At 42.1% G+C, this 16,748-nt stretch overlaps 1 protein-coding gene across 1 annotated transcript in view; it reads right to left on the reverse strand.

The window, feature by feature from the left end:
- Positions 1-16,748, reverse strand: part of CFAP47 (cilia and flagella associated protein 47) — an 874,184-nt gene that overhangs the window by 631,747 nt on the left and 225,689 nt on the right. The window contains exons 30-31 of the mRNA XM_069757658.1: positions 3,391-3,610; positions 821-1,033 (exon numbers count right to left, since the gene is read on the reverse strand). Of these exons, the coding sequence (XP_069613759.1) occupies positions 821-1,033; positions 3,391-3,610 (433 nt within the window). The remainder of the gene's footprint in view (positions 1-820; positions 1,034-3,390; positions 3,611-16,748) is intronic.

Here is a 16,748-nt window from a genome sequence, read left to right on the forward strand (position 1 = left end):
TGCTTTGATGACTGCTTTGCACACACTTGGCATTCTCTTGATGAGCTTCAAGAGGTAGTCACCGGGAATGGTTTTCACTTCACAGGTGAACCCTGTGAGGTTTAATAAGTGGGATTTCTTGCCTTAAAATTGGCTTGTATCCCAACTTTTTCTTACGTCTCACGTTTTGGTTACCACGTTCACGGTAGGCTCTGACTTCTGGTTTGTCCCCGACTATTCCTCTGACTCCTCCTGTGTAGTGCGCTGACTTCTCTGTGTATGACCTTGGCTTGTCTGACTTCTCTTTCACTACCTGTGGCACCTGTGTTGTTGTTCAGTGTTGCTGCGCTGTGTGTACAACCTCTTTTCCCTCACCAGCACCCCCTGGTGGAGGTTGCACTATACTGCACTGCAGCAGCACATTGCACTGTTTAGCAGAATAGTTAACTCTTATCTCCGATGCGGTTCTTGTATTCTCGTTTCAAAATGTGGCGGTTGGTAGGATGCCTGACTGCTGCCACATTCATTCTCTCTGGGGCTGCTGGAAAATGCCAAGCTCAGCGCTAGGGAATGAATTTACTGGTGGTCAAACATGCATACAGTGGCTGGACCACCACCGATTAATTAGTTGTCACCTATTCTGTGTTTTCACTGGAGAAACCCTTTAAATTATAATTTTAAGTATTTTCATTGCAATACTGTATGTTTCTTTAAAATCCTCATGGATTACATTTTTACTTCAGTGCATTCATCCAACAATTCATGGTTATTAACGTTCCTTTTCCATTTCTATCATGTTTTTAAATCATTTATTTAGATCTCTCAAAACGTCAAGGCTTACTTGAGGAAAGTGAGGAGTGTCGCATGCTGCCAGTGAAGCTGTAGGACTCTTTCTGTGGGATCAGAGGGCAATGACTGGCTTGCAGTAATTCCAGGCAGCATCTGTCCGCTCAGGTAGAACAGCATGTCATAAATGGTTTTTGTCTGCTTGCCAAGATTTATTGTTTTCATTGCTTTTCCTTCAGACTTTGACAACTTGACTTTGCATACACCACTGAAAATGTTAGAAATACATAAAAAATTTAAATACACTTTTCACTTCTGAAAAATTATTAATACTGTAGAGAGTAATAGAAAAAAAATGTTATCTTGTTCATGCAAAAGCCTAAAATCTTCTTGTAGAAATTATAATAAACACTAACAGAAATGAAAACAAAGGAACCAATTTATGAAGAGTGGCGTTGTACAGGATGGGACATTTATATGGATGTACCTAAATAAAATGGGAATCGTTGGTGATATCAACTTCCTGTTTGTGGCACATTAGTATATGGGAGGGGAAAACTTTTCAAGATGGGTGGTGACCATGGTGGCCATTTTGAAGTCGGTCATTTTTGAATGCAACTATATAAATGGCCCACCCAGATGTATCAATATAAATGTACATGGTGGGCCATGTACATGCCAGTGTTAATGAAGTGACAAGTGGGGTAAGATGAGTCTAATTAATCATTAACTCTTTTTCTTGCATCTTGCCAGAAATGTTATTCCCATCAGTATTAAAGTGGAATAACTTTTGATGAATTTGATAGGTTCCCCATTACCCATGCGCCAGACACTTTGGCGGAGCTAGCCACGAGTGGCATAAAAATGCCAAAGGTCACAACATTTTTGGAAAGTTAGCATTGTGCAAAAATATTAGCAACTTTTCAAAGTGTTTTACTCCTGAAAACTGATGTAAACACTTTGATATATCGGCCCCAAAAAGACTAAATTCACAAACCGTATATCCGCCTTTATAGCATGGAAGCAAACAATCTATTTTACCATTGTATAAGTGGTAACTCTCTTGCACAATCTTGTGTATGCCACGTCTATTAAGCGAAAAATACATAAAATCAAACCAGATAGTTTTCTTCACAATGGGTATGTATATCAAGGAAAATGCCTCAAATATCTACAGTAAATTGTGTCACAAAAATTGGAGCATAATGTGTCCTAAATGTATTATGTGGAAGAGACAAGGCCAAGGGGATTCATAGAATGTGGTAAATGCATACAGACCACGCTCAGATTGGTGTACATATATGCCCCAGTCATGGGGAAGATGTAGAAATATACTAAGGTCCTATTTACATTTAGCTTCATACTTAATTTAAAGAAATTTACTACAAATATTCCCCCTTCATATACCTCAAATGGGAACCTTGGGTGAATGCCAATGTATGAGCATTCAGTAACATTCCTTAAAGGGGCTTTCTTATTATGTGTTTTCAGGAGCGTACAGCTCCACTGCCTTCCAGCAACCTGAGGGGCACGGCTAGCCTGATGATTGAAAATTCAAGATTACAGCATTGTTGTGTCTATGCTCTAGGATCCCGGCCAGCTTCAAGTGGTAAAGAAAAGTGCCAGTAAGCGCTATGCTCCTTGCCTAGAAAACGGCCACCTCTGATAGACTGCAGCTACAGCTGCTAACCAAGGCAACTAACAGTAAACTAAAAGAACAGTGAAGAATTAAATATTCTTCCATTTAGAACAGAGATAATCTTAATAAGAGATAAATTGTAAAGTTCTTTGTTTTACAAGCACTTTGCTATTTTGCCGATTTAAGAAGTTGACACAACCATTGACCTCCATTGAAAAAAATATATTCACACCCCACTGTCCTTTTTTGCATAAAGCAGGATAGCATAGCAGGTATGCTCATACTGGCAAAGTATAAAAATGTACACTTTTCTGTCATACACTGGGAGCACAATACCCATGGTATGTTTTGGGTGTGTGCAGGAGCTAGACTGAACAGGAAGTAAGATCAAAGCAAGACCAGACCCCAACATGCCTAGCTGGTCGCACTACAGATACAATGTACATTTTCTTACATTTCATATAATTTGTGCCATTCTCATTTAGCCCTAAAGGTATAGTGCTACCCAAGTTGATACAAAATGTAGCTATTTCAGGCATTAGTAGGCTGTATGTGTTGTATGCAGAGGTGGACATAACATTGGAGCAACCTGTGCAGTTGCTTAGAGGCCAAAAAGATATGGGAGTCCACTTCCATCTTGAAAGCAGGTGGAATTGGGTATTACAACGAGCTATTGGACTGCAAAGGGCCCATATATTACTCTTGTACAGGGGCCCTCTTCTATCTGTGTTCACTTGTGTGTCTGGCTATGTTCCGTTAACTGTGCAATTTACATAGTGGCAGAAAGTGAAATCCAGCAAATAGATATTACATTCTCAAATAGAGAATTGTCCACTGGGACAGTCAGATAAAATCCCTAAGGGGCTCTAATGATCTGCATACTTCCTCATATATCATTCTCAATGTCATAAGACATAGGTGCATAATGCACAGGATGGATACGGGGTGCATAAGAGGTTCTAGATGTTTCTTCAGTTTTACCCTACCTCCATAGAGATTGTGGAACAGTAATCGGATTGCAGCCACTAGCCCATCCAAACAGGCTAAACCAAGTCTGAACTGTGGTTAGAACCTTCTGAAAGAACATCCATTCTTCAGAGTCTTCTTCAGGGAAAAACGACAGCTCTAACTTGTCCTTTATTATTTCGCATTGATTCTCCTCGTCTTGCATTTGAGTTTTGTCATTAGCCGGCACGTTGTCATCTTCTGATATAAATAAAGGAATATATTTTACATTACTACATGATAAGCTTAACCACAAAATGTTTTAACATCCGAATATTGAAACTCATCTTTGTTTCCAAACTGATGCATTGTATTCCATAAACTTTAGGAAAGAATAAATGTTCTGCTCTCGGAGACAATGTTATTAACAGCATTAATCTAAGTGAGAAGCAGTTTCCCGCTATTATGTGCGGCTTTCACAGTTGACTAAGGCAATGGATGAAAACAAAAACAAGAAAGTTTATTTTACAGTTTCGTTTTCATTAAGCACTCGGTGATTGAATGTTTCGCTTTGCACAAATTAACAAATAAATTAGATTGTGGTTGTTTTAGTTCCTTCATAGCAAAGTTGTAAATATGCAGTACATGAATTGTAGATAAATCCTGTGCTGGAAGAAAACTTTCTTGAGTTCTATGACATCTTCTGGTAACACAGATCCATAATGTCCAATAATGTGTTCCATCATACTTTATTGCCTTCAATATACGGAGCACACTACCACTGTTGCATACAGTAGAAAAACACTGAAATTGGCACAAGACCTACATCTAGCTGGTCCACCTGACGGTACAGTACACATACATTTTAGGTACTTCCTATCTATAGATACAAATTCCTACAAAAGGGGTTTTCCCATCTCATAAAGTTGAATGGGTTGTCCGGACATCTAACAGTGATTACCTATCATCAGAATGGGTCATCAATGTCAGACCAGTGGATGGTCTGAAACCTGACAACCCCATCAATAAGCTGTTATGAGCTCATCTGAATGGAAAAATTGAATATTTGTTCAACAGTCTTGTAGTCTAAGAGTTGATGTCCTGTTCTTGGTAGTTGCCACAAAACATTAAATGGGGCTATGTTGTTAATATTTACAGTGTTGTGCAAGAAATAATGATGTTTTATCAATTAACAAGATGCAAAATGAATGAAAAAAAGAGAAATCTAAATAAAATCCTTCTGTCTCATCTTCACGTAAGATCATTGATGTTGAGATCAGATCTTTGTGAAGGACATATCATCACTTTCAAGACTCATTGGTTTTCTTGATACAGAATGAATTTGGAACCAATTTGACGCGTCCCTGATGGTATTGCATGATGGATAGTTATCTGACTGTAGTTCTCAGCCTTAAAGGCATCATGAAATGGGAAAAGTTGAGGACCGTAGATGCAGTGGACAGCCAAGGAAACTTAGTGCAGCAGAAGAAAGACACATCATGGCAGTAGGTGCTATAGACGGATGAGTCAAATTCAAAATATGAAACATTTGACTGTAACAGAAGGCAGTTTGTTTGAGAAAGGGCTGGAGAGCGGTATAATAATGAGCAAATTAATAGAGGCAGATACTTATCTATCAAATCTATCAACCAGTAACATGAGGAAGGTGTATGATTGTCTCAAAAAATTTTTTGCAGCAGGACGATGACCATAAACATACATACAATGTCATTAAGAACTATCTTCTGTGTAAAGAAGAACAAGGAGACCTGAAAGTGATTATATCCCCCCCCCCTTCCATATAGCCCTGTTCTCAGCATCATTGAACTGTCTTGGATTACACATAGAGACAGAAGGATTTGAACAAGCATACATCCACAGAAGGTCTGTAGTTAGTTCTTCAAGATGTTTGCAACAACCTCTCAGTGGAGTTCTATCAAAAAATGTGTTTAAGTAACTATAAGAATTGATGCTTTCAAGGCAAAGGGTGGTCACATCAAATGTTGATTTACCTGAAATTTTGTTTGTGATCATTCACTTTGTATTCATTTTGTTAACTGATCAAAATAAACTATTAACACTTCTATTTTTCAAAGTATTCTAACTTCGCAGCATTTTATCCACACATGTCTAAAACATTTCCAGAGATGGATATCCAGCCGGCCCTGGAATAAATAATAGCTGATCTGTGGGGTTCACAGGTATTGTGCCGTTTTTGATCTTATAGTGATGACCTATCTTTAGGATAGTCCATCAACATTAGCTTGCCCTTTAAGGCATATTTTTATCATTGCATGATCAGTTGGGTGCATCCTCTGGAACTCACACCAATCCTAATAATGAGGACACAGTGTTGGTATAGCACAGCAACACCCTAGCCACTCAAGTGAATTGGGCCAGTTAAACTAGCATTGCTTCCCATGGATTCTCTCTATAGTTGGGAGTCTAATGAGAAGGACCCCTGGCATCAATCTTAAAGGCAAGGTAAATAATAGACATCTGAACATAAATTTGAAGAAACATCGGTAGATTGACATTGGACTTTGTAACGCAGCCTGTCCTTAAAACAATTGCACAGAGCAGTATAAATGACTAGTAGTTTTCTTAAATAGCCTACAAAACTTTAAAAAGCAACTTAACGGGTGCAGGTTAGAGTGTCACTTCCTGTGACGTCATCCACCCAAACGCATCCCATGTGGGCATCGATAGCTGAGCACCGGAGGCAAGATTGCACCGTGCATGTGCACCACAGACACCATATTGAAGGAGACCAAGAAGGATGCCATTTTTCAACAAGGTAAGTATAGATAAATGGGGAAGAAAGGGAAAAGAAAGTGCATGATATGTAGATGGGTGAAAAATCATTAAAAGGTATGAGTGCTTAAAAGTAAAATAATGTAATGAGAAACATAAAAAATAAAAAATAAGATGTAGCGTTTCACCCACTACGTGTCTTGGGGGACACTCGCTTGGCACGGGATTCAAGCACTTAGGCACATATTTCTTATAAAACACAGTCTCTAGGTTTATTTCACATCAGCATAAACCACATCCTCAGAACTTGGTAACAGCTTGAACACCATCTGTACATATTCAACTTCACCACAGTCCGTCACTAACCCCGGTTAGCATAACGCACGGATCCCTATCCGTTACCTGTGGGCGACCTTCACAGGTTCCTGGACACCTCTTGGCCTCAGAGGTGCCCCATACACAATGTCTCTCTCCTCTGACCCCGGTCAGCATAACACGGATCCCTTTATGTTACCTGTTAGTGCCGCACAGGTTCTCGGATTCCTTTCCTCCACAGAGGTAACCTTTAGATGTTCTCACTGACCCGAGTCAGCATTACCTATGGTTATCAGACAGTTTCACAGACTGGCATGTGCCAGGTCCAGAGCCCCGCCATGTGCTCTTCAGGAATCCTATTATCCAGGACTTCCAACACAGGCTTCCAGGGCCTTGCACTTGAACCACTCAGATCCAAACACAGGAACCACGTGACCCACACCCTGGTCACATTATATACCCATAACCACTCCCCTGGGTGGGAGTGTGGGTGTGGCTAGTTTGTCCCGCCCATCTCACATAACTAGCCTAGTAAGTCTCCCTTCATAACTATACAAACTCTTGAGGGACTACAGGTCCCAGAACAACAACATTGCATCAGACTTACTACGCAGACTCCCTCTGCGACACATATCGGCCACTCTCAACTCTGCCAGTCACTGTTTCATCACATTTATGCCTCCAAGCGCATCTTGAAGCGCACACACAGTGCCCCCTGGCTGTAACATTGGTCACTGCACCACAAAGAATATACATATAACTATGTGACATTAGGATGCTTTAGTATAACAGAGAGCATCAGAAACTGAGTGAAAAGCAATTGTGACCTAAATGTAGTGAATATTTAGATACAGACTTCCAAAAATGGGAAAAGGAGATTGTGATGGTAAAAACCCAAAAATATCAAAATGACCTGGCAGACTTTCAGAATAATCACATACATAGATGGAAACAGAAATAAGACAGGATCAGCCCATAACCGTTCAAGATCCACTTCTTCAGTGTCTTCATGTGATGACATAGAATGTCAGTCCGCAAGGACAGGGTCCTCTCCCCTCTGTACCAGTCTGTCATTGTTAATTTGTTTACTGTAAGTGATATCTATAATTCTGTATGTAACCCCTTCCTCATGTACAGCCCCATGGAATTAATGGTGCTATATAAAAAAATAATAGTAATTATAAAATCGGGTGTCAGTGGTAAAAGAATGGAGATTGTATGACACCTAATGTCTAATAAAGGGAGACATGGGAATAAGCGGAGACTGGCACCTCCACAACACCAGGAGAAAAAGACTTAGAAAGGCAATTTAGACGTAATCAATCTTTCCTCACACTCCCTTTCTGATGCATAGCAGAGTCTGTTGGGCCTTAGCCCTTAAAGGGAACCTGTCACCCCAAAAGATGAGCTGTGGCCACCGGCATCAGGGGATTATCTACAGCAGTCTGGGTATTGATGTCCTTACTAGGCTGGACGAGGTGTCTTTGGAGTCTGATATGCTTTTTGTCACCAATGATGTAGAGTCTCTCTACAACTGCATCCGTGATGATGGACTGGAAGAGGTACGTTTTTTCCTCAATATGAGCAACGAGATGCGAATTGTTCTAACACATGATTAATTCACTTTTAACCCCTTTACCCCCAAGGGTGGTTTGCACGTTAATGACCAGGCCAATTTTTACAATTCTGACCACTGTCCCTTTATGAGGTTATAACTCCGAAACGCTTCAACGGATCCTGGTGATTCTGACATTGTTTTCTCGTGACATATTGTACTTCATGATAGTGGTAAAATTTCTTTGATAGTACCTGCGTTTATTTGTGAAAAAAACGGAAATTTGGCGAAAATTTTGAAAATTTCGCAATTTTCAAACTTTGAATTTTTATGCAATTAAATCACAGAGATATGTCACACAAAATACTTAATAAGTAACATTTCCCACATGTCTCCTTTACATCAGCATAATTTTGGAACCAATTTTTTTTTTTGTTAGGGAGTTATAAGGGTTAAAAGTTGACCAGCAATTTCTCATTTTTACAACACCATTTTTTTTTAGGGACCACGTCTCATTTGAAGTCATTTTGAGGGGTCTATATGATAGAAAATGCCCAAGTGTGACACCATTCTAAAAACTGCACCCCTCAAGGTGCTCAAAACCACATTCAAGAAGTTTATTAACCCTTCAGGTGTTTAATAGGAATTTTTGGAATGTTTAAATAAAAATGAACATTTAACTTTTTTACACAAAAAATTTACTTCAGCTCCAATTTGTTTTATTTTACCAAGGGTAACAGGAGAAATTGGACCCAAAAAGTTGTTGTCCAATTTGTCCTGAGTACGCCGATACCCCATATGTGGCAGTAAACCACTGTTTGGGCGCATGGGAGAGCTCGGAAGGGAAGGAGCGCTATTTGACTTTTCAATGCAAAATTGACAGGAATTGAGATGGGACGCCATGTTGCGTTTGGAGAGCCACTGATGTGCCTAAACATTGAAACCCCCCACAAGTGACACCATTTTGGAAAGTAGACCCCCTAAGGAACTTATCTGGATGTGTGGTGAGCACTTTGACCCACCAAGTGCTTCACAGAAGTTTATAATGCAGAACCGTAAAAATAAAAAATCATATTTTTTCACAAAAATTATATTTTTGCCCCCAATTTTTTATTTTTCCAAGGGTAAGAGAAGAAATTGGACCTCAAAAGTTGTTGTCCAATTTGTCCTGAGTACGCTGATACCCCATATGTGGCACTAAACCACTGTTTGGGCGCATGGGAGAGCTCGGAAGGGAAGGAGCGCAGTTTGACTTTTCAATGCAAAATTGACAGAAATTGAGATGGGACGCCATGTTGCGTTTGGAGAGCCACTGATGTGCCTAAACATTGAAACCCCCCACAAGTGACACCATTTTGGACAGTAGACCCCCTAAGGAACTTATCTAGAGGTGTGGTGAGCACTTTGACCCACCAAGTGCTTCACAGAAGTTTATAATGCAGAACCGTAAAAATAAAAAATCATATTTTTTCACAAAAATTATATTTTTGCCCCCAATTTTTTATTTTTCCAAGGGTAAGAGAAGAAATTGGACCTCAAAAGTTGTTGTCCAATTTGTCCCGAGTACGCTGATACCCCATATGTGGCAGTAAACCACTGTTTGGGCGCATGGGAGAGCTCGGAAGGGAAGGAGCGCCGTTTGACTTTTCAATGCAAAATTGACAGGAATTGAGATGGGACGCCATGTTGCGTTTGGAGAGCCACTGATGTGCCTAAACATTGAAACCCCCCACAAGTGACACCATTTTGGAAAGTAGACCCCCTAAGGAACTTATCTGGATGTGTGGTGAGCACTTTGACCCACCAAGAGCTTCACAGAAGTTTATAATGCAGAGCCATAAAAATAAAACAAAATTTTTTTCCCACAAAAATTATTTTTTAGCCCCCAGTTTTGTATTTTCCCTAGGGTAACAGGAGAAATTGGACCACAAAAGTTGTTGTCCAATTTGTCCTGAGTACGCTGATACCCCATATGTGGGGGGGAACCACCGTTTGGGCGCATGGGAGGGTTCGGAAGGGAAGGAGCGCCATTTGGAATGCAGACTTAGATGGAATGGTCTGCAGGCGTCACATTGCGTTTGCAGAGCCCCTAATGAACCTAAACAGTAGAAACCCCCCACAAGTGACACCATTTTGGAAAGTAGACCCCCTAAGGAACTCATCTTGATGTGTTGTGAGAGCTTTGAACCCCCAAGTATTTCACTACAGTTTATAACGCAGAGCCATGCAAATAAAAAATATTTTTTTTTCCACAAAAATTATATTTTAGCCCCCAGTTTTGTATTTTTCCAAGGTTAGCAGGAGAAATTGGACCCTAAATGTTGTTGTCCAATTTGTCCTGAGTACGCTGATACCCGATATGTGGGGGGGAACCACCGTTTGGGCGCATGGGAGGGCTCGGAAGGGAAGGAGCATCATTTGGAATGCAGACTTAGATGGATTGGTCTGCAGGCGTCACATTGCGTTTGCAGAGCCCCTAATGTACCTAAACAGTAGAAACCCCCCACAAGTGACCCCATATTGGAAACTAGACCCCTCAATGAACTTATCTAGATGTGTTGTGAGAACTTTGAACCCCCAAGTGTTTCACTACAGTTTATAACGCAGAGCCGTGAAAATAAAAAATCTTTTTGTTTTCCCACAAAAATTATTTTTTAGCCCCCAGTTTTGTATTTTCCCAAGGGTAACAGGAGAAATTGGTCCACAAAAGTTGTTGTCCAATTTGTCCTGAGTACGCTGATACCCCATATGTTGGGGTAAACCCCTGTTTGGGCACACAGGAGAGCTCGGAAGGGAAGGAGCACTGTTTTACTTTTTCAACGCAGAATTGGCTGGAATTGAGATCGGACGCCATGTCGTGTTTGGAGAGCCCCTGATGTGCCGAAACAGTGGAAACCCCCCAATTATAACTGAAACCCTAATCTAAACACACCCCTAACCCTAATTCCAACGGTAACCCTAACCACACCTCTAACCCTGACACACCCCTAACCCTAATCCCAACCCTATTCCCAACTGTAAATGTAATCTAAACCCTAACCCTAACTTTAGCCCCAACCCTAACTGTAGCCCCAACCCTAACCCTAGCCCTAACCCTAGCCCTAACCCTAGCCCTAACCCTAGCCCTAACCCTAGCCCTAGCCCTAACCCTAGCCCTAACCCTAGCCCTAACCCTAGCCCTAACCCTAACCCTAGCCCTAACCCTAGCCCTAACCCTAGCCCTAGCCCTAACCCTAGCCCTAACCCTAGCCCTAACCCTAGCCCTAGCCCTAACCCTAACCCTAACCCTAGCCCTAACCCTAGCCCTAGCCCTAACCCTAACCCTAACCCTAGCCCTAACCCTAGCCCTAACCCTAGCCCTAACCCTAGCCCTAACCCTAACCCTAGCCCTAACCCTAGCCCTAATGGGAAAATGGAAATAAATACATTTTTTTTTATTTTTCCCTAACTAAGGGGGTGATGAAGGGGGGTTTGATATACTTTTATAGCGAGTTTTTTAGCGGATTTTTATGATTGGCAGCCGTCACACACTGAAAGACCCTTTTTATTGCAAAAAATATTTTTTGCAATACCACATTTTGAGAGCTATAATTTTTCCATATTTTGGTCCACAGAGTCATGTGAGGTCTTGTTTTTTGCGGGACGAGTTGACGTTTTTATTGAAAACATTTTTGGGCACGTGACATTTTTTTATCGCTTTTTATTCCGATTTTTGTGAGGAAGAATGACCAAAAGCCAGCTATTCATGAATTTCTATTGGGGGAGGCGTTTATACCGTTCCGCGTTTGGTAAAATTGATAAATCAGTTTTATTCTTCGGGTCAGTACGATTACAGCGATACCTCATTTATATCATTTTTTTATGGTTTGGTGCTTTTATACGATAAAAACTATTTTACAGAAAAAATAATTATTTTTGCATCGCTTTATTCTCAGGACTATAACTTTTTTTATTTTTTTGCTGATGATGCTGTATGGCGGCTCTTTTTTTGCGGGACAATATGACGCTTTCAGCGGTACCATGGTTATTTATATCTGTCCTTTTGATCGCGTGTTATTCCACTTTTTGTTCGGCGGTATGATAATAAAGCGTTGTTTTTTGCCTCGTTTTTTTTTTCTTACGGTGTTTACTGAAGGGGTTAACTAGTGGGACAGTTTTATAGGTCGGGTCGTTACGGACGCGGCGATACTAAATATGTGTACTTTTATTGGTTTTTTTTTTTTTATTTAGATGAAGAAATGTATTTATGGGAATAATATTTTTTTTTTTTTTCATTATTTTGAAATATATATATATTTTTTTTTTTTTACACATTTGGAAAATTTTTTTTTAACTTTTTTACTTTGTCCCAGGGGGGGACATCACAGATCAGTGATCTGACAGTTTGCACAGCACTCTGTCAGATCACTGATCTGATATGAGTGCAGGCTGCTTCACAGTGCCTGCTCTGAGCAGGCTCTGTGAAGCCACCTCCCTCCCTGCAGGACCCGGATCCGCGGCCATCTTGGATCCGGGGCTCGAGCAGGGAGGGAGGTGAGGAGACCCTCGCAGCAACGCGATCACATCGCGTTGCTGCGGGGGGCTCAGGGAAGCCCGCAGGGAGCCCCCTCCCTGCGCGGTGCTTCCCTGCACCGCCGGCACATCGCGATCATCTTTGATCGTGGTGTGCCAGGGGTTAATGTGCCGGGGGCGGTCCGTGACCGCTCCTGGCACATAGTGCCGGATGTCAGCTGCGATAAGCAGCTGACACCCGGCCGCGATCGGCCGCGCTCCCCCCGTGAGCGCGGCCGATCGGCTATGACGTACTATCCCGTCCAGGGTCAGATAAGCCCAGGGCACCTCGACGGGATAGTACGTCTAAGGTCACAGAGGGGTTAAAGATACATTTTTCTTACACAAAAATGGCACAGCCATGGGCGCAACGTATGTGCTAGTATATGCAAACCTTTTTCTCAGCTACTGGTAGAAGAGGATTTTCAGTGGTCTTGCACATGCCGCCTTCCACCTGCAGTGCTGGTACAAGAATATCGAGGACCTGTTCATTATTTCACAGGGTACTGAATCAGAACTTTAAGAATTTGATTTGCAATGACTACAACATTAGACTAACACACAAATACCATAAACATCATACTGAGTTCTTGGACTTTAGATTGGTGGAGTTTGATGGGGGTTATTTACAGACAGATGTATCTAGAAACGAGATTTCTGTGAAATCTTTACTTGAGACATCCTCTTCCCACATCGGCTTCATAGTATGGGCCATCACAATTGGTCAGTTCTTCATAATGAGGAGAATCTGCTCTTCTGAAAATGATTTTGAGAGACAAGCAGATGATCTTAAGGAGCGATTTCTCGAATGGTGATATAGCAAGAGGTGTATAAAAAGTGGATATCGCTGGGCAAACCATACATCCCGACACTCTGTTGACTTCCAAAAAGATCAAATCCCAGGGTGGCTTTATTGTAAGATACATATCTACTTTTAATTCCCAATGGGAGACCATCCGCGGAATTCTTCCAAAGAATTGGTATGTCCTAAAAACAGATTCTACTCTGGTGGCTACACTCCGACACCTCTGCAATAACAGCAAGGAGAAACGAAAACTTGGAGGACATACTGGTTAAGACCCACTATCAGGGCAAGCCAGCACACCCTTCAAACGCTAAGGGACCCAAAATAGGGCTGCTTTTCATGCGGGGAGTGCATTTCATGCAAAAACATTGTCAGGACTACCACAATTAATTCTGTGGATGGTAGTAAACAATTAAGGATAGTACATTTTATAACATGTAACATCACCTTTGTTATTTACCATGCTACTTGTACCTGTAACTTAATTTATGTGGGGCCCCCTTCGAGGGAGCTATGGACACACACGAGAGAACACGTCAGATATATACTTGCAGCGAAAAGAGGTCACTGACCTTTCTGTGCTCAACATACCATAAACCCTGGACACTTTAGGTCCCATCAGGTATGGACTGGGGCTGAATTTCAGTCCTGGCATTTGAACTCGCACAGGCCCATGTTGTCCCCGTCCTCAAGCACCAGATGGGATATATTACTAATATTACCCTGGAGGGAGGAAAGTAAGATTTACTACAAGACCAATATTTCTAATGATACCCTTGGCCTGCTGGGGTAAGTGATGGAGTCAGCAACTTTGTGCTCCATCACAACTCTTAACAGTATGGGTGTCTTGAGAACACAGATTCTGCTAACATAGCAGACAAGGCAGCCCATGACCAGACAGGCCCTTCTGGCATTTGCCAGTATTGCCTGATGGCCAGTCCGGCCCTGGGTCCCATCATAGTTGTGATATTACAGGCTTAAGGGTATGAGGCACTGACAGACTCCATTGTGGCATCAGGGGGGTGATTCTAAACTCCAGCTGGTGCAGTTGAAATGATGCTGGATAATGAGCCTGTGTACCATGACATCACATAGGCTAGATGAGAAACTCAGCTTTGCTCCTTTCATTTAAGACTGCCTTTACTCTGTGATTTATTTTAATGTTTTCATCATTCGTTTGTTTGTTTTTTTTCCATTATAGTTTGCTATTGCAAATGTTTGAAGAACCCCATGTCTCTGTTTCTCATGGTCACCAAGATCTTCGTTGATACCTTTGACACATTGGAAGATTGGACTCGGTTGTTATATTTTTTGATTTCTTGATTTATTTATTCATTTATCATGTGTCACTTACATACTCACCATATTGTTAATGTGCCATACTCAATTTATCATGCTCTCTGTTTGGCATTATACTAAAACATCCTTAAGGCATAAAATTACACGTATATTTTTTTTTATTTAACTTTTTTAATTAGTTTTTCTTTTTTCTCATTATATTGTTTTACTTTTAGGCACTCTTAACATAATATCTAATAATATTTCATTCACTTGCATTTTCTTTTTCTTTCTTCCCCATTTATCTACACTTACTCTTTTGAAAAATGGCATCGTTCTTGGTCTCCTTAAAGATGGTACCTGTGGTGCACATGCGCGATGCAATCTTGCCTTTGGTACTCTACGAACCATGCCCACATGGGACGCATGCAGGTGGATTACATCACAGGAAGTGACACTCTGATCCGCACCCAGGATAATGTAGTGCAGCACACTTTTCAGGGATGCGGACATTCACTGCGCTTGTGTCGCAATCAATGGACGTATGTTACTTCAGTTAAGGAATGTATATGTGTAGACTGCATATCAATAGACATTGCTCAACCCCTGGAAGAATCCCAACGCGTTTTGGGGTTGTGAGACATACACCATCGCTATGGGTAAGGAATTCCTGGTTACTTTATACTATTTGTACTAACGTGCCATATATATGGAGATCATTTAACACGTGTTTCATTTTGTGCACTAGACCTTTCAGTAATTGATGTTTATGCCACCCATTATACTTTGAATTATGTAGAGATATATATGAGGCAGTGACTCAAGAGAGTTCAACATAAAATATCTTTATTTCCAAAAACTCACCAAGTAAGGTAAACGTTGTCCTCTGGATCACAGCCAGGTCATCCAAACAGTCGGTATCAAAAGCTGTTGCCATGGGTGACAGCAGCGACGTGTTCCTCTTGGGTGTGTCAGAAGCTTTTGATTTCCTTGGCTCTGTGTGTTAGGTGTCGAGTTCCCGCCTCTGCACAGGGGGAATCTCGAACCATCTCTGCTGCGGTCTCCCATTCTTCTCCAGCCACAGTGGAGTCTGCTCAGCGGAGACGTCGTTCCCAGCGTCTTGCTCAGTCTCACTCTGTGCATAGGATTACTGCTGCTTTGCCTGCTTCTGCCATTGAAGCCAGTGCTGGACAGCGGCGTGCAGACGCTTTTGGGATCTAAGTCCTGCTTTTTCCCTTCTGAGCATGCCCAGGGTGAGATCTCCCATTGGTGATTGAGGGTCACATGCTCAGATGCTGCAGCGGTTCCCATTGGTCCTTTATTGGAAGGTCCTGAACGTGCTGCAGCTATATAAGCTGTGCATGACCGCACGGCCATGCGCTAGAGTACATTTGTAAACGTGTGTGTGTTGTGAGTGAAAGTCGTTCATTAAAATCCCCTCCCTATTGGATGACTGTTCGCGGAAGGTGGGTGATTGCTATCTAGCGCCCGACTTAGCTACCAGCACGTTACACACCATACAGCGTCTAATTGCTGTGACCGCCAGTGCGGCGCCGTGCGCTTTCACAGCGCTTTCCTGACCCAAGCCTGGGTGGTTAGTGGCGTCCGCCAGTGCGGCGCCGCATACACTCTTGTGCATCTGTTATTATTACTTTGGTTACGCTGACACCCCCTTAGCGGTGTCGAGCGCAAGTAGTCTAGTCGGACTCGAATCCCAAGTCTTGGGACTGAGCTTGGTGACTCCTTGCTTGCGCTCTTGTGTGCGGTACCGCGGCCCTGTGACTTAACAGGGTTCGCTTCCTTCACACAGGGTGAAGTTAACCCGTGTATGTATTCACATTGTACCGCCATATAGTCCATCATTACTTGGTAGCAGGTTCCATCTCTGCACGGTGGACCCCAGGCTGCGAAAGCACCTTAATCTATCTTATTATTTGGTGCATTCCGCTAGCCCTAACATTACACTAGCGCCAGGGTCTGGCTAGTAATGACGGACATACAGCAATCCTTGCGGTATATCCAGAAGCTGGAGGGTAGGTTGGCGGCTCTCGAGAGCTCAACCTCAGCTGTGGATGTTACCGCAGTTGCTGTACAGGCTGCTAGCGTGGCTGCAGCAACCTTGTCCACTGCCACCCCTGTTC

This window comes from Ranitomeya imitator, chromosome 3, assembly GCF_032444005.1.
Source record: "Ranitomeya imitator isolate aRanImi1 chromosome 3, aRanImi1.pri, whole genome shotgun sequence".
NCBI lineage: Eukaryota > Metazoa > Chordata > Amphibia > Anura > Dendrobatidae > Ranitomeya > Ranitomeya imitator.